Source organism: Lissotriton helveticus, chromosome 3_1 (genome assembly GCF_964261635.1).
Source record: "Lissotriton helveticus chromosome 3_1, aLisHel1.1, whole genome shotgun sequence".
Taxonomy (NCBI): domain Eukaryota; kingdom Metazoa; phylum Chordata; class Amphibia; order Caudata; family Salamandridae; genus Lissotriton; species Lissotriton helveticus.
The window spans coordinates 1,625,950,721-1,625,973,139 of NC_136061.1; the positions used below are offsets into that span (position 1 = coordinate 1,625,950,721).

A 22,419-nucleotide genomic window follows, 5' to 3' on the forward strand; every position below is an offset into this window, starting at 1 on the left:
AGATTATCATTGATTTGCATGGGCATATATTGGGCTTCAATCTGTGGAGTAAGCACACTTTCAAAAGATAAGCAATCAGAAAAATCAACTTCTGTGTTTACCCACTTGGGGGTGTCTGAGGCATGGACATTTTTAGAATGTCTCTATGTCAAATTATTAATAATCTACAGTGATACCTGACATCTGGAAACTAAAACTTCCTAAAAGTGTAGGGACTTTCAATTTTATTCTAGAAATCAAGAAAGCTTTTGAAACCTCTTACAAATTCCTGAACCATTTCTTTCCATATTCATATGGAAAGTTATTTGCAAGATAAGCAAAGTAATCTTAAAATATATAAAACTACCTGTTATCACAATGATTCATATTATACATCATGTACTATCAAAAAGGAAACTTTCAATAACAGATATTCAGGAGCAAAAACGATAGCATTTGATTGGTAGTGTTATTGTCAATGAACTTTAGGAACTAAGGGCCATATCTATGAAGGTATTGTTTTTCGATTCTGAAATAGCGATTTTTAAGAAATCGCTATTTCAGAATCGCAAATTGCTTTATATGTACAAATTTGCTTTTTTTAGCGAATTCTTAGTATTCCTTAATTGCGATTAGCAAATTGCGAATCACAATTAAGGAATACTTTCCCATTCATTTCTATGGGCAAGCAGGCCCATAGGAATGAATGGGAAGGTATTCTCAATTTTGCGATTCGCAATTTGAAAATCGCAAATTGAGAATAATTTCAAGGGTGCAGGTGTATCCAAAAGACACCCTGTTGCACCCCTGAAATATGCATGGGTGCAATGTGGCGCACATACATGCCCTAAGGGCATGTATGTGCGTCACATGGCACTTTGAAAAATGCTGAAATGTGCATTTTTCAAGGAAATCGCAGCTAGAAGTTAGTGGTAATTTGCGATTCCTTAAAGGCATTTTGCAATTTTTTTTGGCTTCATACATTGCATTTAAGGAATCGCTAAATTTGCGATTCTTTAAATGCAATTGCAAAATAAGGAATCGCAAAATTTGCGATTCCTTATTTTGCACCAGATTTTACTTCAACATATCATTTTGCTAATTCGCATTCGCAAAGGCTGAAAGTCTGCGAATTTTGGCCTTTGCGAATGCAAATTTGCTTCATACATATGGCCCTAAATCCCACTTGTGTTGCATTTCATATCCTGCAACACATTAATATTTCCCTCATCCATGGGGACTCACATAATTAAGATTCCTTTGCAGGAAGGTACTTCAAATCATGAATCAGACTAAGAGATGTTATCCCCTTCAAACCTCAGGGCCAGATTTATCAAACTTTTCTGAAGAGCAGCCTGAAAGAGGGCAGGCTGGAAAGTGCTGTATATATAAAGATATGACACAGTCTTGTCCTCTGGCTGCACTGGTGAACAATTAGCAACCTAGCACCAATGCAGGCACCCTTGTGCCATGGAGCAAGGATGCCTGCTTCACAGACAGGATTTATTTTTGCAGGAAGGGGCACCTTCCTGCAAATAAACAATCCTTAGAGGCATATTTCTCATGAAGAAATAAAGATTTTTTCTGTGTTGCACCTCTGGAAAACGTACAATTCTGAAGCATCTCTGGGTCCGCTAGTGTTGGTAAATCTGGGAATGCCTACGAATACATTTATGGGTGTGTCAGAACACCCACACTTTATCCATGTAATGTCCCAACCAGGTAGAATAACGAAAGGAAGGAATTTTGTACTGCCTTGCATTATTCCAGATTTACCAAGCTATGTGGGGCCAGAGGAAGAGGTGTGGCGCCGCGGCCAGGGCGACTGACTCCGGAATCTGGGGATCACGGTTCGATCCCCAGCACCGGCGGCAGAGTAGCCCAGCACCATGTGACTCTGAGCAATAGCTTGCTTAATCTTCCTGACGGCCCCCAGCGCCTAGAGACCCTTACGGGTGATTGTGCGATTTACAAATGTGGATTTACACAAGGTGGCCTTGCGTGGCTTGGAAAATTTCATCTAGGATTTTCATCGCCCTTCTCTTGCCTTGTGTGACGCAAGAGTGATGCAAAACTTTGATAAATCTGGACCTCAGTCTTAAATCACATATAAACCATCTGTAATGATCCTGCTTACGGCGCTCACTGCACTTACCAGCGAGAGATGGGCATCACGCACAGGGGTCGCATTACTGAGCAAAATGTATCCTCATTCCAGGACGCTTTGAGTGCTTCGAAATCACTATGTTCTCAACTTTCGTCTCTTGAGATCGAGACCTGACCCCTGGCACCAGCCACAGTTTTTTCATAGATTTGTTTCTTCTCCGATTTTTTAATCAGAAATAGTGACGGTTAAGTTTCTGAACAAATTAAGCTATATTTTAACATTTTTATTGGATGCGATCAAAACTGAGAATGATTGTAGTCTAATCAAATGCCCAATATAGGTATCTTCTTCATCATTTATGCCCCTACGAGTCTCTCACTGCAATTACATAGTGAATTGACTTTATGTATGTGCCAAGATCATTTTTAGACCATCATGGCTACCTGAAGAAGGCATCGAGCTGAAACGTGCGTAGATATGACTTATGATAGCCAAGACCATGTCTGTTTACTCCACTTGTGATGAAAACATTTTTCTTCTTTTGTTAAATGTCACCGATTGTTGATACACATTTCCATGCTCTACATCGACAACATCATGTTTTGATATACGTTTAATTATTTGATATAGGCCTTGTATGAATGGATAAGTATGTATGATTCGTCCCCAAAATAGCAACAAAAGTATTTTGCACATCATGCGTAGGCCATACATGGAATCATAGATGTACCTCTAATATGACTAAAAGATTGTATGTCATTCTCTTTCAATATTTATGTAAATATACATTTATTTCATATAATCTAATTTATAGAAATAATAAATAAATATATATATTTGTGAAATAAACCTTCTTTTCTCCCTTTTTCTGGTCCTATAGTGTGCTTATATGTTTCTAGGTCCACTTCTTCATCCATTTCCTAAATAGTTTACTAACATATCGTCATTTTCCCTGAAACAACATTTTTTCAGGTGTACCCCTATTGTTACACATATGTTACCGAAGTGTGCCACTTCTACATGAGCAAATACCATGGTCAGATCTTTATAATCTGTATATCAATTGTGTAGTCAGATTCTATAAGGTTAACAATATACTCAAAGTTTTGCATCGCCCTTGCACCACGAAATGTGATGCAAGGGCGATGCAAAATCTTGATGAAATTTACCAAGCCACCAATGGTCACTTTGCACCATGGTGCAAGGGTGTTTGCATTTCAAGGAGAATTCTTTTTGTGGAGGAAGACATTCCTTGCCACACAAAAATATTCTCTTGAGCCAGTTACTACTGTGCTGCATATTTCGGCGCACATAGAAAGAGGAAATAACAAGGAGAACAAAAGTTTTTTCTCCTTGCTATGGAATCCCCTTTGACAGGTAGTGATTTCATGTAATCCCAAGTTTCCAAACCTTTGCAAATCTGGGATTGTGTGAAATCCATGGGTGGACGCATAGGAACGCCCATTTTCGGCCAATGGAATGTCTCCCAGAATTAAATGTAGCTGCTGCATTGCATTAAATGTTTTTACAAAGCCATGCACGTGGTTGTGTAAATATCTACTAGCATTTTGTATCATGAATGCGCTACAAAAGTGGTACAATCATGACGCAAAATATTAGTAAATCTGGCCCCAAATGCAAGGACAGATATGGGTACACTGCTTACAATAGTTCTGTTATTTGCCAGTTTCTTGGAAGGAGTACAAAAAAGGAACCGGCGTGGTGCTTCTCCTGCCTGCACATGCATTATGGGCTGGATAAACGATGGCAGGAATTGTGCTCAAATAATCAAGTTGAAGGATTGCACTTTGGTTCACTCTTTGATATTAAAATAAAAACATTCACATATGTGCACATAAACTAGAATATATCACCTTGACCGGAATACAAACTAACTCAAACAATATTCACACCATCTAATTGTTTTTTGGCAGGGATATGGAGGTTACATTGCATCAATGATCCTAAAATCAAGTGAGAGAATTTTCAAATGTGGAGCACTGGTTGCACCAATTACAGATATGAAATTCTATGGTAAGTGCACTCAACCTGTGTTGTGTTATAATGTTTAGTTAAAATAGGTAATAGAAAGACATTTCATGAGCACACACACGATCTTTCTCAAACACTGGCAGATGCACAAACGTTTCAGAAGTGACCAAGTCCTTTCTGTAATATTTCTGTAGAGCAACTAGACCATGGGAACTGCAAATTTTGGTTCAGAGCATTTGACTGAACACGTTTTGGAAAGGCTAAAAGAAACACAGCTTTGCGCTAATGTTGTTTGCATCTATTGCAAATGAAAGAACAAATATTCTTGAAGCACATAATAGACAGAATAGCCGGAAATGTGATAATAATAATTTACATCAGAGAGCTTTTCATCGATTGATATATATTGGCAGAAGCATGCCAAACTAAGATATAAGCCGAACTGTTTCTAGATTTGTTTGTGTCTGTCATGATCTTAAATCTCACATTCTGTTCTCTGTAACATTAAAGGAAAGGTTACACAGATCATTCACAGAAGTGGAATGCAATAAACAACAGAGACGTTTTGAATGGTGTCAGAGTAAATAAATGTAGAGTAGTGGTATCTTTTGCAATATTTATTTATGTTGTATCCACATTCATATTTTAGCACTATTATACGATTTTATAAAACATCATTACAAATGCTATTCATTTAACCAATAAACAAAGAGATGGGGAACATTACATTGTTTTTTTAACTCGGAATCTGATTGGATCTGAAAGGCTAATCTGATAACCTATAGGTTAACATTCTCTTACTTTCACTAACTTCCAGGCTGCGTAATCGGATGCGCAGATTTTGGTGGCCTTCTTCTATACCCCACAATAGCCTGTCTATGCCTTTCTTTGAGGATAATTGGAGCCATTCAGAATTAAATCTCAGTGTTAGTTCTCTAAGGGAAATTCTTTAACCTTTTTGCTTGCAATACAAACAAATATTTAAACAAACCCAGCATCGCCAAACTGCTTGTTAAAGTAACACCATTGTTGAAAAGTTTGCCTGAGAAGATTCCACCAAACATTTGTTTGTTAGCAGTGATCCGGTAAACTGATGTTGGAGTAGTTTCTGCGCATTTGTAACATAGAGGGGAGCAACCGATATCCACAAACAATCATTTGCAATGCAATAGGTCTCGCCGTCACGCAAGTTTGAGCTATTGGCATTGTAAATGATAATGACTTTTATTTATGTTTTGGGTTTTAAAACATAAGCAAAACGCATTGTCATTTACAATACTAATGGTTTAAACTCGCAAATGTGAGACCTATTGCATTGTAATAAAGGGTCTTCTCGACTGCTTGTTGGATTGTAAATATCAGAGGAAGAGACTGGCCTGCGACGTCTTCAAAGTAGTGATAAATAGTGCAGTGAAGAAGATGTGTAAGTGTTGTAGATTACACAGACACAAAGTGTGAAGTGAGAGTTACACATGGTTCGAACTATAAACACTAACAAAGCACTCCAAAGCCTTTCGCTCTGTGATAACACTGCCGTGGCTCAGGAGGAAGAGCAGGAGGGGGGTATTTCCTGCCCTCTCTGTAATTTGTGTGTGCAGTGTGGCATTGTATGTCATTGAAATCTTTGTCCTAATAAAAATACTCCAGCTGTCGTAGGGCCCTGGCTTCACCTCCTGGTTCAGGACGGGCTGTGCTTTATAGCAGGCATGGAGAGAGGGAGGGATGGTCTCGGCTGCAGCCCTGGTCTCGTACAGTGCCCCTGATATTACTAGTGAATGAGAGGCACTGATTTGGTGTTATTAGTATTGATGGTGGTGGTATTGGTATTGGTGGTGGTGGTGGTGGTGGCATTGGGGGTATGGGTGGTGGTGGTATTGGTGGTGGTGGTGGTGGTGGCATTGGTGGTGGTGGTAATTGTGGTGGTGGCGACATTGGTGGTATTGGTGGTGGTATTGGTGGTGGTGGTGGTATTGGTGGTAGTGGTGATGGTATTTGTGGTAGTGTTATAGGTGGTGGTATTGGTGGTGGTGCTGGGTGGTGGTAATGGTATTGGTGGTGGTATTGGTATTGGTACTAGTGGTGGTGTTATTGGTGGTGGTGGTACTGGTATTGATGGTGGTACTGGTATTGGTGGTGGTGGTACTGGTATTGGCGTTGGTGGTTTTGCTGGTGGTTTTATTGGTGGTGGGGTTGGTGCTGGGGTATTGGTGGTGGTGGTATTGGTGTTGGTGGCAATGATGGTGGTGGTAGTGGTGGTGGTGTTAGTGGTGGTATTGATGGTGGTGATATTGGTGGGGGGGTGGTATTGGTGGTAGTGATGGTATTAGTGGTGGTATTGGTGGTGATGGTGGTATTGGTGATAGTGGTATTGGTGGTGGTGGTATTGGCATTAGTGGTGGTGTTGGTATTGGTGGTGGTATTGGTGGTGGTGTTGGTATTGGTGGTGGTATTGGTGGTGGCATTGATAGTGATGGTATTGGTGGTGGTCGTATTTGTTGTGGTATTGGTGGATGTGGTGGTATTGATGGTGGTGGTGGTATTGGTGGTGGTATTGGTGGTGGCATTGGGGGTGGTGGTATTGGTGGTGTTGTTACTGGTGAAGGTGGAGGTATTGATGATGGTGGTATTGATGGTTGTGGCATTGCTGGTGGTTATAGTGGTGGTATTGGTGGTGGTGTTGTTGTTAACAAAACAGGCTTTTGAAAACAACCTGTCAGGTGGCTTTAGTACTGATGACATGTGGCACAAATGTGCTGATGTTAGCTTCAGCCCATTGGCACAAGAGTATGTGCTACCTGGAATTCACATGGCTTAATTTGCGAATCATTTCTAAATACATTTTACTTGGGGGGGGGGTGTTGAAACAGACACAAGATAATGCCGAGAAAGTAATTGAAAGCAGGCACCCGTGTTACGGGGGGCTGTGCTGCTTAAAAAAACACAAGCAGTTTCAGCTGAAGCTGCTCATGTCCGGCCTGCAGTAAGAGAAACTCAATAAAGTAAATAGTGCTTCAAGACTAAATAACAGGTCCCATGAAACACCCTAAGTAAAGGGGCCAGTCGCCATGGGAGGTAATTAATGAAGACAAGGCCGTACTAAGGAGGGACTATCAAGCCTATTAACAAATCCAAAGGCAGCATTTACGAAAGACAATGACACAAGCCAATGAAAAATATGGGAGGAGAGTGGGCGCTGCTTCTTTCCCATACTCTACCACAATAGTCTGCGCATTGCCGCTAGGTTCGACCGAAAAAATTAGAATGGGGCTTTAATCTTAACAGTTTATTAAATATGCTTTTTTCATTGAGCACAGGGAGTGGGATGTACAGCAGGATGATATCCACAGCCCAGGCATCATTGTGTATATTTTCCTAAAAGTACATTAACTTGTTATCACCCATTTATTCTCCACATTCTAAGTGAATACACTTGCTAAAAGCACTCCCACTTTAACAGTCCCTTTGACATGTCCCTTTAACTGACTCAAAAGATCATGTGCGTTAGGCACTCCTAGTGAGAGTTTGTCTCTGAGGTTCCACTCCTAATCGCCTCCTTCTTGCTTTGTAAGCAGTTTGTAGAACAAATCTGTGGTGAATGTGAGAGATCACAAAACGTCCATCCGAAATGCATAGGCATACACTTCATATTCAGTAGCCTGTTTATCAGTTAGAGATGGTTTACAATGGTGAAAACAGACAAAATTGATATCAATACTGAGACTCACAATATGAAAGTCATTTTCTCTCTCATTTTTAAACACTCCACCTCGGAAAAGGACTTTGCAGTTCACAATGAGATAACTGGACCACTTTTCTGTGACCCAACCACGGAGTTCCATGACCTTATTAGGTAACAAGGCCTTTGCAATGTTATAATGTACTGCAGGTGGTAGTTTAGCCTATACATGTGTAATATTGATCATACATCTCAGTCTCTCGTTTACAAGGACAAGAAGTTTATATATCCTGCCATAGTACAAAATATTTTTTCAATCCTATACTTTTGCTCATAACACATTTTAGTTACATATCTATTTCTTTACAAATGTATGGATTGCCTGTAAGGGTAATATTCTGACCACAGGGATGTATCATATCAATACCATTTTGAAACTATCTTTTATTAATTTTTCAGCATCATCATTTTCAGAAAGATATCTTGGCGTTCCCACAAAGGACGATAATACATATCAAGTATGACTTTTTCATTTGAATTAATATTCTTATATTAGACTGTAAACAATGTAAACCTGTATCAATGCATATATATTTGTTTCTGTAGGCATCTAGTGTTTTACACAACATACATGGCTTTAAAGAAGAGAATTTGTTAATAATTCATGGAACAGCTGATGGTGAGTACACATTTTTTATTTCACTTTATTGAGATATAAACGCTTTGGTCAAAGATTTTGAGATTGCAAAAGAAATTAAAAATACTGTCAACAACAGTAAGGATCAATATTTATTGGTGAAATGACTAGGAAATGAAACAAAAAACAGGTGCTGGTTAATATTGTAACAAATTATGATAACAATTATCAACAAACCGATTTAGGAATGAAGGAACAGGTTTAAATACTTTTGTTTTTTCAGAATAAAGTGAGGAGCACTTGGAGATAAGGAAAGACAAACTGCTTCTATAAATACCGGAGATAGAGAACAATGGACAGGAGTAGAAATAATTAAAACCGCACATTGGAAAGGCAGATCAAGACAAAACCTTCATACGCCATGGGCCTAATTCACATAGACATTTCTGAGAATGTAAAGCAGTACTACAGGACTACCATAGTGCAAGGGTGTCTCTGCTCCAAAGTGCAAGGGAGTCTGTGTGAGTGTTGCATAGGTTTGTACTGGAAGGACAGACTTTCAGTACAAAATACTCTAGTTAGAGTAACTTTAAAACTTTCCCCACTTCAGAAATTTGCTGTACAGTGCAGCACACATGTGAAGTGGGAAAAGTTATGAGAAATAAAAGCATTTCTCCTTTTTAAGGCCTATTTATACTGGCATTATTTTTTGGCGCAAAACGATGCCTGCTATTTTTGATAGATATAGTTTTTGCCTCAAAAACCATGAATGGCTGCATGGGAATGACCTTGTACCACCAATGGAACAACCCCTCGATGCTGAGTAGCACTGTTTTTTGTTACTTAGAGTGAACTTTCTAGTTTAAAACAATATTTGCATTGGAAAGTAAACTTAAGAAAACATTTAATGCATGTTTGTACCACTTTTATGAGTAAGTAAAGTAGAACTACTGAAGTTCCACAGTGCAAGGTTGTCTTTGTTTCATAGTGCTAGGGTGTCTTCGTGAGTGTTGCATAGGATTTGTACTGGAATGATAGCCTTCCAGTACAAAATACTAGACTTAAACTAATTTTAAGAATATTTTCACTTCTGAGGTTTGCTCTACAGGGCAGCAAACATGTGATTTGTGAAGTTATGTGGACTAAAATTATTGCTCCTTTTTATCGCCTGAATTAAAGTGGCATTATTTTTTGGAACAAACACTGCCCACTATCATTGCTATAAATGATTTTTGTGTCAAAGACCATGAGTGGCTGCATGGGAATGCCCAGGTGCCACCAATGGAACACCCCATTGATGCCAAGTAGCACTGCTTTGCGCTACTTAGAGGAAACTCTCTGGTGCAAAACAATGTTCACTGTGGAAAGTAAATTAAAAAATATTTCACGAAGGTTTGCATCCCTTTTGCGAAGCTAACTCAGAGCAAAATGATTGTTAATCTGGACCATAGTTTTCAAATTCACAAAATAAACAACTTTGATGAATGTTTTTCTGTGAGTAGTTCTACACCTATAGATTGTGAGGGGCTATTACACTTGGGGAAATGTTCACACATTCACAAACTTACACATCAGTGCTTATTCTCAGACTATTTTCTGACCCCTATGGACCCTGGAAAATGTTAGAGATCTACTTCTGTCAAAGTCATGTGTAAACCCCTTTGTAGGCTGCAAAGGGGACAGAAACATCCCCTCCTTTCACAAACTGATGTGGTTATAAGGAAAAAGGCTCTTACATGGGGAAACAGATTTTAATTTTATATATAGAGAAAAAACATAGGCTCTCGTTACAATGGCAGACAGACTACCACCAACAGGCCATCGGTGGCGGTCCACCCGCTATTGAGTACATCAGTCCAACCACTGTATTACAATGCAGAGAGTCAGACTGCAGACGTCGAGGTAGGACCGCCACCTCCAACAGGATCAAAGACGGGGGTTGTCTTCCTAACCCTCCAATGGAGGCGGTACCTGCGCAGGCATCATCGTAGGGATTAGGATATCCCTTTCCGACTGCCTGTTCATGGCGGTCCCACCACCATGAACACCATGAATAGGCAGATGGAAACAGACTTTGGGGGTCACAAGCAGGTCATCATCCCCAGTGGACCTGCCTCCTCCACACATCCATGCACCCTGTGCCAGGCACCACATGCTGCCTTTTTTGTACTGCAGTTGTGCAGAGCCTTTTTAATGGGCCACAGCACAAGCTACAACCGAAAAAAACATTTTACAACTGTCTGCATGGCGGTCCTATCCAAATTGGGCAGGTGCCTGAAAGGATGATGGTCGACAGTCCGCCCAATCACCATCGTAATAAGGGGAAAAGTAAGCAAGTCATTTGAAGTTGCTCTGATTTTTTTAATTGGCAATAAAAGGCTCACATATCTTTTCTTAACCAAAACTAGACTTACCAAAACGTTTTGAAGGTCATACATATGGCTGGGATATTTTTCCCAGGGTCAACTGAAATAGTTTATGCATCGTCCACAGTTTCCAGGCAAAAGGAAGAAAAGGTACAAGTAAAATGGGAGAAGTGATAAAAGGCAACGAAAGGGCAATAGTAGCATACCAAATGATTTGGTTTGTAGTATCAGCAAACACATCTTAATACTAATAATATGGAACAATATTCAAGATTAAAAAAGACAAGCAAAACAATTAAAAGATTAGCAATTGGTGCTTGAAAACCCGTTTTTAGTGACATCCATTAAATTGTAAACTCAGGAGATTATTGAGGAAAGAGTTAAACATGAAGGGAAGATTTGAAGTGGTTCAGGAAAAAAGGAGAAATAAGTGGTGGAATAGGGCAAAAAGAACGTAATCTTAGATTCAATTGGGGGCAAGGAATTGAAAGGTCATTCAGGAAGGTGGTTGGAAAAAACCCACACTGATTTCAGAAGCAAGATAAAAGAAAATATAACTGTTAAAATTATAATATCAATAACGCCAGGAGTAAAAACATTGGCAATTTAATATCAAATAATGTTTGTATTTATTTTCAATCTCCAATGCATGACAGCTATTTAAAATGTATAGCAGCACAGCTAATGAGCTGGGCTATAATACCTAAATAGATCGAGGCAGCTGCTAACTGCACACTTTTCAATGCAATCTGAATGCAAATGTGAACATATCAATATATCCAGGTAATGTTAATCTTCTGTTGGGAGGTATATGAGCTGTGGGAAACACAGAGAGACAACTGCTGTTCCATTTTAGGAGGCTTCGCCCTTCCCTGACAGCTTGTGTTATATCTTGCAGTGTTACTGAGTTAGTGTATGCAATGGAAAGAACAGGATTTCTGGAGCATCTGTCTCACAGCCCATTGCTGTGTCTGCAGCGGCAACCAGCACAGGTAAACGCGGTGGGCGATGGGGCACTGGAAAGTCGACAGATGACGAAATAGGTTTAAATCAATGAATAAATAATACCTATTCGTCATCTGGTGGCTTCCCCCCCGACGCTCCCTGCCTGCCTCACTGCACTAACCTGTGCCGGCTGCCGCTGGGTGACTGTCTGCAGGGGCTAACTTGTTCATAGTGTGGACCGATTTTTGATTTGGCACCAGTATGATCTGCTGTACAATTCCTTTTCCCACCCTGTCCAACTATTTGTAAAAATATATTCCACATAACCAACATCATCTCACTCCAGGCAAGTTAAGAAAACCCAGTGCTTAATTTGTGGAAAATAGGAGTTGTTCCTAAAGATTTTCTTAAGAGGCTGCTGATGAATTATGGCATTGCTGAAAACAAGGCAGGTGCTTTTGAATTCCTACTTCCTGCATTTCTTACGTTTTCCCATCTGTCTCGCTCTCTTTCTTTCACAAATTAAATGCGCATAAAATAAAACAAATTCTTAAACAAAGCAAAGTATTTTTGTAGAAATCTGCATCCATTTCTATTTGTATCACTTCATTAGAATGTGTTTTTATTACTTGTATGTTGGCATCATATATTTACAAATTCAGAATTAAAACAGTGCAATCAATATGTAGCCAACCCGCCCACACATTAATATCTCTATCACTCAAAAGCATAAACACTATAGTAACATTGGAATTCTGGGAGTTCCAATGAATGTAATCAAGTTGCTCAAGCCCAATGATGGTTTGTACAGACCAGCTGAAACTGTGCAATGTTTGGCTTTTTGATGTCCTACTTTTTAATTTATAATATTCCATCTCCAGTGAGCTATAAAGGTTGTTGTTGAAGGCTCTCAACCTCGTTATAGGACCATGCTGCATCTTGAACCTGTAACTCAGGTTCAGGGCCTTTACAACCATTATTTTGTTATTGAGAACATCAACAGTTTTATCTCCTTGAATTCTTTTTTATATAAATGCTTTGTCTGAGAAAGTCATCCTTTTTGTCCTGATCACTCCCTTTTTGTGACTGATACTGTGGTAACTGATTCTGATTGTGCCCTTGGCTCTGCAAACCAGGACCAGGGCCAATGCTCTGTGTGAAAGGTGTATGGTAATTAGCTGTCATTGCAATTGATATGACAACCTACCTGTAAGCCCCTTGTATATGGTAGGGAATGTAGGTTTAGTGGCCCACTAGATTTAATACACTTAAGTGCACACTGCTGTGTTGCCTGCTGCCATTACAAAAGGCGGCCCTCCCTTGCAAGCTGCTTTTAAAATAAAACGATGTCCTAATTCGACTTTGGAATTAAAAGTACTTTCAAAGTCCTAAACAACCTTATTTTTGCATATAGGTCACCCTAAGGTCTGCCCTAGGTGCCCCAAGAGTAGGGTGCAATGTTTACATAAGTAGGGACATTATAAAAGATGTTTATATTCCCTGGTGAGTTAGAAATAACAAATGTCGTCTTTTCCCATTGTAGTACATTAGCTTCATAGGCTAACATAGACATACTATGAATGTATAACTATTGACAGGAGTGAGCTAAATTAATAATAATTCAAAGATTTAAAAGAACAGTTATGATATATCGAACTACTTGCCAATGTTAGATTTATTATAACTATTACAGAAAATAAGTTATATAACTTTTTTTATGTGACAAAATCCTATGACAGGCTGAGCCAAACTGCTCTAATGAGGAGTGAAGTGGCCTGCATAGAGACAAAGGATATCTGGTAGGAGGAGAGATGCAGTTGCAGAGAAAAAGGCAGGATGGGAGGTAGCCAAAGTGGTATTCAAAGAGGGAATGACAGTCAGGACAGGACACAGGCCCACCCTCGAATTCTGTACCCCCAGCCAGACTGGACCTCCAGTAATTTAATTAGTAAAGGGACTGGAAGGGGAGTGTTAGGGATTTGGCCTCACCAGTGGGTTCGCTTAGCCAGATCTTAACCGCCAGTAGGGAGTTTCTCCATTTTGGATTTTTGCAGACAGTGCTGCCACACTTTGGAGGAAGCTGTCAGACTTCTGGATGCACTCTGTACCCCATTGGTCAGGCATGCCCCCTGCTTTTCACCCAAGAACAGTGGATAAATATGGGAGAACTGCCCAGCAACTCAGATCCCTGCCTGAAGCTACAAGAAGAAGAAGGACTTGCACTCTTATGGACTGCACCTGCTGCACACTTTGGTCTTCAGCCCCTGTGGTCTTCACCTTGCTTTTAAAAGGTAAGGAGTGGACGCCATGAATGCAACAGGGTAAAAGAGCTTCAACTACATCATCTCCAGCAAGAAGAAGCCAACTGACCACCTTCAGCTGGACTTTTAAGGATTTGGCCAGGTGCATTGTGGGAGAAGTAGTCCCAACATCTCAAGGAAAAACCTTGGAGTGGTGTTGTGGACACTTTGCAACTCCAAAATGACCTTCTGGAAGAGGTTCTAGAAGTTTTGGAGAATTTTGGGTAAAAAGCTCCACAAGTGGACCAACTCATCGTCGGGAGTCAAGCCGCAACCCAGCCTGGATTTCAGGTTCAGCCTGCTGAAAGCTCTGGAGCTCGGACTGCCAAGATTTCACCAATGCCTTGCGTTGAAGCAAGCCGCCGCCGTCATCGACTCAAAACCTGGCCTGGTGAAGTGCCTCGCTCAACGTCGAGAGAAAAAGTATCATACAAACAACAAGTCCAAACATAAAAACTTGACAGGGCCCTACTTCTCCTTATATCTGACCCACACTCCATTGCAGTCAGCCTCAAACTTTGACTTTCTTCTGGTCAGCCACAACCAGATGTCCCAAGTTTTCTTTTTTAGGCACTATAAGGTATTTCATCTTTAAAAACACATATCTCTGGTTCTCTACATTGGATTGTTGTTGTTTTGGTGTCATTTCAATCATAAAATATATCCTATAGTTATAAATTGGTGATGGATTTTATTATGTGTTGTGTGTTTTAATGTTTTGGTGTTTTAAATGCTTTACACACCTGTCTCCCAAATTAAGCCTGCCTTCTTGCAGCCAGCTACCTAGGTTTGAGCCAGGGAATAATTGATTGAACTCTGACTGGGCCTTATATTGTGGCCTTATAATTAGATGTAAGTACCTACATACCCCTACTAAATAACCACATTCCCACATCTTTAAAATTCACTGCAAAAATGCAGATATATTAATTCAGATGTTATCCAAATTGTAGATTTTAATTTATTTTAAGAATGGCCAGTTACAAATCAAGCTGGCACTGCCACATTAGCAGAATAAAGACATTATATCTAAATGTCCCAAATGAGATGAGCATGTGTCATTACACATGGCAATTCCTGTGTATTTTGCTACTGACATCATATTTAGAATTTGTCTGGGCAGCTCCACCATTTGAGGAGAGGAGCGTCGCCCCACAGGCCAGAGCAGAAAAATAAAATGGTAATAAAGTTTATTTATTACCATTTTATTTTTCAGCAACCGATCTGTCCTGAATTGAGTGACAGGACGGGGCAGGCAAGTGCCTCAGAGTGGCTGCTGCAGGGAACTGTGCACTTTAAAATGTGGATGTCTCTTTGGCTGACTCTCCTGCGCCAGTCAGCCATGCGTATTTTAAACTTCTCTAACCTATCTGTCTTAGACAGCTGGGTTAGAGAAAGCGCAGGCCTCAAGTGCTCTTGAGAGCTCTGAGTGAGGCCATTCCAACCTATCCTGGCACTGCTCTCATCCTGGTGAGAGAAGTGCCAGGAATGGTTAGGAGCTGGGTACCACAAAAGAGAGACAACCGGTAGAGGAGGACATTGCATCGCGCCTCAAGTTAAGTGCTTTCTTTATTTTTGGCATCCCCAACACCCCACTGCCCTTGGTACATTGCATCAGCCACTGAATTTTGTGAAAAGAAGTCTTCATTTCATTGGGGCATTCTATTCATGATGAGTTAGTCAAGGGGCTGTAAACAAAATTCAAATGATAATAGTTTCCTTTATGCTACTTAATGAACCGTTAATAGGCATGTCTTGCTCCTGACTGCTTTGTTAGCTGTTTTTTTAGTTATAGCAGGGACTCATTTTCAGTAATAGCTCTCAAACTGCGATCCCTGAGTAAACTACCATTTTTATATTCTGCAGGGGACACAAGCTGATACTTAAAAGTAAGCCACTGGCCTCATTCTCTGTTACCGAAAGTATGCTTCAATGACCGTATTTGCAGAATGGCAGAAAAGTATTTGCATTCGTTTCTGATCAAGACAAAGCAGAACATTCCCCCTTGGTCAGGTGCATGGTCCTTCTAAAGAAAATGTGGCATGTCAAACAACATACGAGTAGGACAAGGTAGCTTATCGAAAATGTAATCTACAATACACAACTTCATGCCTGCTAGTGAGTGCATGAAATTGGGATATTAGGCCAAAAAGTAAATGTTAGGGCTGATATGTGGGTGCAAATACAGTCCGCACTCTGCCACAGTTACCTGTCCCCTTCTTAGATTTGGGGTGGGAGTTTCTAACTGCAAGACTTTGCAAAAAATACAAATTGGAATGTGGCCCACTTCTGCACCTGCTATCTGTGCAATCCTTTCAGAGAGGCTAGAGGCGCCTGTGAGCATGGATGTAGCCAAGAACCTCCCTTCTTACCACTTTTCATAGAATATGCATATGTTTCTACAACTCCACCAAAAGGCTTTCTCATTTGAAACAGGGATTATATCAGTTGGCATTGGTGGCTACTATATGCATTGCATGGTGTTCACAACATGTTTCTAGTTCTCTGGTCACTTATAATGCTTATCTAGGGGCAAAGAGGATGGGTGGGACAGTCTAATAGCTTTTTGAGTGTTCTGTGGAGACTTATTTCTGGGAAATAATTCTGGTTTATGTAACAATCTACTTGGGGTTTGGAAATTCCTTACACATGGGTAGTATGAGATGTCATTCATTCTAATGAGCAGGGTAATCTCGTCTAGCATGAATCTAATAATGTAGGAATCTATTTGACCCTCATTTAAAAAACCCTAATAAGTGCTCAAACAATATATTAACACAACAGTTAATGACTCATATAAAGGTCTAATTGTGATACCAGATATATTCTAATTAGGAAACTGACACCATATGGCAGAAAAATATTCCACTTTTCTTTTTGTTTGAAGGGGAAGGATCTAATACCACAAAGTGTATAATCACACTTCAAACCAAAATTATTTTTACCTCAATAAGGGTGAGTACCAACAATAGTTAAGTCGGCCTAATAACCATAACACCTTGAGCAAAGGGTTTAAGTTGACAAACCTCTACCACTGAGAGGAGACTGCATGATTGCGAATGCACTTTTTGAGGGTCAAGTGTTTTCTACATGATAACCCTCTTTGAAGTGTGTCAGATGTCAATTCATGGACCAGAAGAAAGCCTGTTTGCACTTTATTGAGGGGCGTTCACTTTGAGCGAAACAGGTCAACCTGTACATAGGGTAGAATTATTCCAATATTTTATTTTAACTATACCCATCAGGAGACCGGATGGTCTCAGCTCATTTGTGAGGTATTTTTAATCACTTATCAGCATCTCATCACAGATGACCCTCTTGATCCTATCTAGTAGGCCGACTCATCATAGGACTCCAATTCAAACAATCCAAGAGCTGCCCGGCAGAGCTGCTTTGTATCTTATGCCTATGGGCACAAGGATAAGACCTATGGGGAAGCATGCCTAGCATGCATCCTGGCTGGTGGATCAGTGCTTTCATGATTAAAAGGAAACTAACCCCTGTCTGTAGGAGACAGGTTTCTTTACATTTCTTGCACTTCCCATTTTCTACAGGGTACCTCTAGTATAGTGAGGAACACAGAGAATCGGAGCCAACGGCTGTAGCTATGAGTGGTCGACAGATGTTGTGTGAAAGGAAGAATATAGTTCTTTGAAAAAAACAAAGGAGGCAGTCTAGGAGAACTGATAGCCAGTTGGATCATGGTGTTAGGCATACTGATCACTCTGCAGGCCTCCCACATCCTTTTCCGCCATATCAAAGCCTTTCAATAATGCCTCGAGGATAGCAGTCTGTCAACCCACCACCTGCCTCAAACTTGGCTGGACAGGATCCTAACACATCATGGGTTTGGTGAATTGAGTGTCCTCTGGGGTATCACAGCAAAATGCACCTCTGCTGCTGCTGGACAACAGGGTTGGAACTGGAAAGGGAGGAGGAAGGATGTGAGAGGTAGGTTATGGCTGAGATGGAGGTTGAGGTTGGTCCCAATAAACCACCTATTTATCGTGGCCATGAGAACTCATTCTTCACCGTCCCTCTATGTAGTATAATCTCAGTGTCGATCACTTCTCCATCCTGGATGACCTCCTTCAGAACATGTTTGGTGGTCAAACTTGTACGTTCCTCTGTGTTGACTGATTCACCTCAAAATGAGGATTCCTCCTTCTGCTACTACTTCTGCTCCTTGGTGCTAGTGGTGCTTGCCCTCTCTGCATCAGAGAACCTGCTTTATCTGCCATCGGTCCTGGTATAGCTCACCTGTGATGCTTCTGCCCACAAGTGAGAAAGAGTGAGAGAGAGAGAAAGAAAGAGAAAAAGTCATCAGTTCATGTATGTATCACTTTTACATTTATATTGAGACTGGTGCAAAAGGCAATACCTAAAGCTCACCTGAAATTGCCTAGGTTCAGAAAAAGAAGAACGTTTTTGCCCAGTTACCGTCAGCGGGAAACAACCTTTACAACGCAGTCATTACATCGCACTACCTTTACATGGCAGTCATTACATCGCAACACCCTTTACATTGCATGCCATTATAACGCAGCCATTACATTGCATGTCACTACAACGCATGTAATAACAATGCATGTCACTACAACGCAGGCATTACATCGCACGTCATTACAACGCATACCATTACACTATCCGACACTAACCCTACTGTTGCACTCACTGGAGTTAGAAAAGTAATGTTTACACCTACACTATCTAACACTTACCCTACTGTTGCACTCACTGGAGTTAGACTAGTAATGTTTACCCCTACACTCTCCAAGACTTACCCTACTGTTGCGCTCACTGGAGTTAGAGTAGTAATCTTTACCCCTACACTATCCAACAGTTACCCTACTATTGCACTCACTGGAGTTAGAATAGTAATTATTACCCCTATACTATCCAACACTTACCTTAAATGCAATGTAATGGTATGCATTGTAATGGTATGCGTTGTAAAGGTAATTTCTGAAAATGCGATGGAATGAAATGCTATGCAAAATAATGCATTATAAAGGATGTTTCGATGTGAAAACTGTGTTGTAAAGGCATGCATTGTAAATGTATGCGTTGTAACGTCATTCATTCGCCATCAGCACATTGCCAGAGGCATGTGTCACTCTGGTGCCTGTTTATGCGCTTATCATAACCCAGAAGCCTTTTATCCACGACAGAGGGGATTACTAATGGCAGCAGTAAGACTCCAGATTTCTATGTAGTATGTAGAATATGAAACCTAGGTTGCTTCTTTAAAGTCAAACGAACTCCATGAGCTCTGGAAATGGGTAGAACCAAAATTGACAAAGAGCCTTTTGTATGATTGTGGTCAGTTCTATATGAGTTTTCCAATCCAGGATGCTGCAGAGTCTCTTCGTTTGGTGGCAGGTCCTGGCTGAAGCATTTAAAAAGGATGCTTTATGAGACTAAGATACTGCACAATCCATTAAATACCTAATTTTTCAACATGATCTTTGCTCATTGCTATTATTTTTTTTCCTGATTTGTGATCAAACAAATTAGATTGTTTTCCTTCTGGTATCTTCTTTTGGCCTAGCCTGGTTCTTTTTAATCTTTCTGAGGTGGGGAGGAGTATGGTGCCTTTCTGATTTCTCCAGTGCTTTCGTCATGTTAATCAAGACTTACAAAAGGAGGGCGAGGTTATTCCCCTTTGTAGTTCTTCCGCCAAACTGTGACTCTATAAAGGAGACCCAGGACACCTTTCCTATATAATATTTTGTGAAGGCGGCACATTAGATACTGAGAGGAGGCCTTCACTCTGGCAATCTGAAAGGGAGCTCAGCAGACTTTCAATGTAGTCCTTGACAGTAACATCATATTGTCTAAATGATATATCCTCTATACTTGCAAGTTCCTTCACTGCTGAAAACGAGTGTGTTTTTGTAACAATACCATAACCTAAGCAAAATTGGGCAAAATACATTAACAATAGTTACGTGATCAAGGATTTGGATGGTCAACCCTGTCAATTCTTTTATATTTCATTTAACCTCTTATTATCTGGCGATGTCTAAAATAGAAGGCGGGCATTGAAATCTGCAAGTTACCGTGGCTTTACTTACCAAAACCCGTGACTGTGCTGTTGGGTTGTTTCACCCTACATATGTGTATTCCTTCTACAAAAGTGGTAATGTGAGTAGAAATGTGTATGTTATGCGTATCTGTATGACAGCTTATTTACATCATTACATTGGCATTATGCAACATTCATGGCAGCAAAGTAAAATGCATGTAGGATTACATGTTTTTAGGGTTATGGACTGACATGAAATGGAACTTAAATACAAAAAGTGTATACAATATTCTATGTAGTCACTTACATAGAAAGTTGACCTCTGTTTCAACACTCAGTCATGACAGGAATAGTTCAGAGCGTTAGCAGACACATTTCTAATGGTTTCTGTTAGTTTTATTTGTAAAATATGTTTACCAAGGGCATAACAAAAAAGTATGTTCAAATATAAACAAAGGGGGAGATTTGAAAAAAAACCATGCAGCGCAACCCCCGCGAAGCTGTCCTGCATTATGTGACAGGGAGAGAACAGAAGAGCGCCATATTTCCAAAGATATGGCTCTCCCCTCCCCTTTCCCTTGCACCGGCACTGATTTCAGCTGCTGTGCGCCATGCACACACCTTACCGTCACAGAGTTAGGGTGTGTGCATGAGTGTAGCATAGGTTTGTACAGGAAGGCTACCCTTCCTGTACTAAATACTATGCTAGGCATGAGGCAAAGCTTGTTCAACTTTGCCCTACTTACAGGGTACTTTCTAGTGCAAAACACCTTTTGCACAGGAAAGAAAATAGGGGAAAAAATGGTGGTAGTTTGGGTCACTTTTGTGGCACTAAACCAGCGCAAAAGGTATGAAAATCTCCCTCAAAATATGAAAGCTGACTTTAACACGTGAATGTCATCCATTTTCTTGAAATACTGGCCAGTTAGTAATCTTAACATTTTCTGATTCAATTTAAACAACAGTACCTATTTCTACCACTATACTGTTCTTTTTAGGCTTCTAGGTAACCAACAATGTCAAGCCTTGCCGTCTTAAGGACCCTCCAGAGTAGTGGGATAAGCTGAGGATTATAGTTTTGTATGGCACATTGTGGACTTTCTAATGATGACCAGGGGCTTTTTATGCTGGCCTAACAGCACTAAACCTCCCAGGACTTCCTTATTCTCCTGGTTTACCATGTGGGAATAGTTACCACTGAGCACCACCTGCCATATTGCCGGACAAGCACTGAGGGTCGCTTGGTGTCAGCCCTTCCATGTAGCTGAGCATAGCTAATAAAGTCCCACTACCCAATTATCTGAATTCTTCTGGCTCATAGTTGAGGAACCTCTTATTTATCTCCTCAGCAATTTTGGCTTATTTTGCCCTTATGCTTCTTTTACTTCTGGGTGTGGATGTTTAGCTTACCAAATCTGAAAAATAGCAATTACAGAAGATAATAAGGGGTGAGAAAGTGACTATAGGCTTATCTGCATAGATGGTTGCCCAGTGATGTCATGCATTATTTATTTCTCACAATGATGCTAGTCTCACAAATTCAGCAATCTTGTAAACTCAAAGCTTGATGGTGTATTTTATTCATTGCAAGAACATTTAATCTGCACATTGGGATGTTTACAAATTCACATATTAGGTACATCGCACATAAAACACGACACATGGATATAATAATGTAAATCATGTCTAGTACTTGTTTATTATATTAACATGGGGTTTGTTTGGCTGTTATTTCATGTTATGAGAAACAATGGAGTCTCATGCCTTGTGAGGACTATTACAATGTCCACAGTCCGTCACTGACTTAAGATAAGCCTTCTCACTGACTTAAGATATGCCATCCACTGTGATGCATGAACAAGGCTTGTAAGTCAGGTAAAGTATAAAGGCACAATTACACAACACAGAAAATGATCCGTGGGCATCCACCCGTCCTAGGGACCTTCCTGGATTGGGGCATAGTGCAAGGTGTAGGTTTATGTCTCAGCTTTGTTGCAAAGCAATATTCTGCAACAAGTAAGAAGCTGCTAACTAGCACTTCGGGGAAGTTCATAGACACACTTTGCTGTGATGAAGGCTTCTTAAATGCAACTTGAGTAAGAAAAATGTGAATACTTTTATGCATTGGATCATCATGTGCACTGTTTTAGGCATTTTAGGGGACACCTGAAAGGGTGTAAGGAGATGGTGAAAGAGACCATGTGAAGCATCAGTGGGAGGAATTGTGCTCCTGGCTGACTGCCGCATGAGCCCTGATGAAGTAGCAGCCACAATCCCATCCAGGGTGAACCACAATAAATCACTAAATTAACCTGTGTTTAACCCTGGGTACCTTAGCACAAAAAGCAGCCAGGCTTAACGTTGCTGTATAAAGTACTGTATAAAGTAT

General features: G+C 40.4%; 1 protein-coding gene across 2 annotated transcripts in view; it reads left to right on the plus strand.

Moving 5' to 3' along the window:
* The window catches only part of DPP10 (dipeptidyl peptidase like 10), a 1,755,202-nt gene that overhangs the window by 1,695,450 nt on the left and 37,333 nt on the right, over nucleotides 1-22,419 (plus strand). For both annotated transcript variants that reach the window (XM_078683981.1, XM_078683980.1), the window contains exons 22-24: nucleotides 4,021-4,120; nucleotides 8,214-8,272; nucleotides 8,361-8,433. In XM_078683981.1, the coding sequence (XP_078540107.1) occupies nucleotides 4,021-4,120; nucleotides 8,214-8,272; nucleotides 8,361-8,433 (232 nt within the window). The remainder of the gene's footprint in view (nucleotides 1-4,020; nucleotides 4,121-8,213; nucleotides 8,273-8,360; nucleotides 8,434-22,419) is intronic.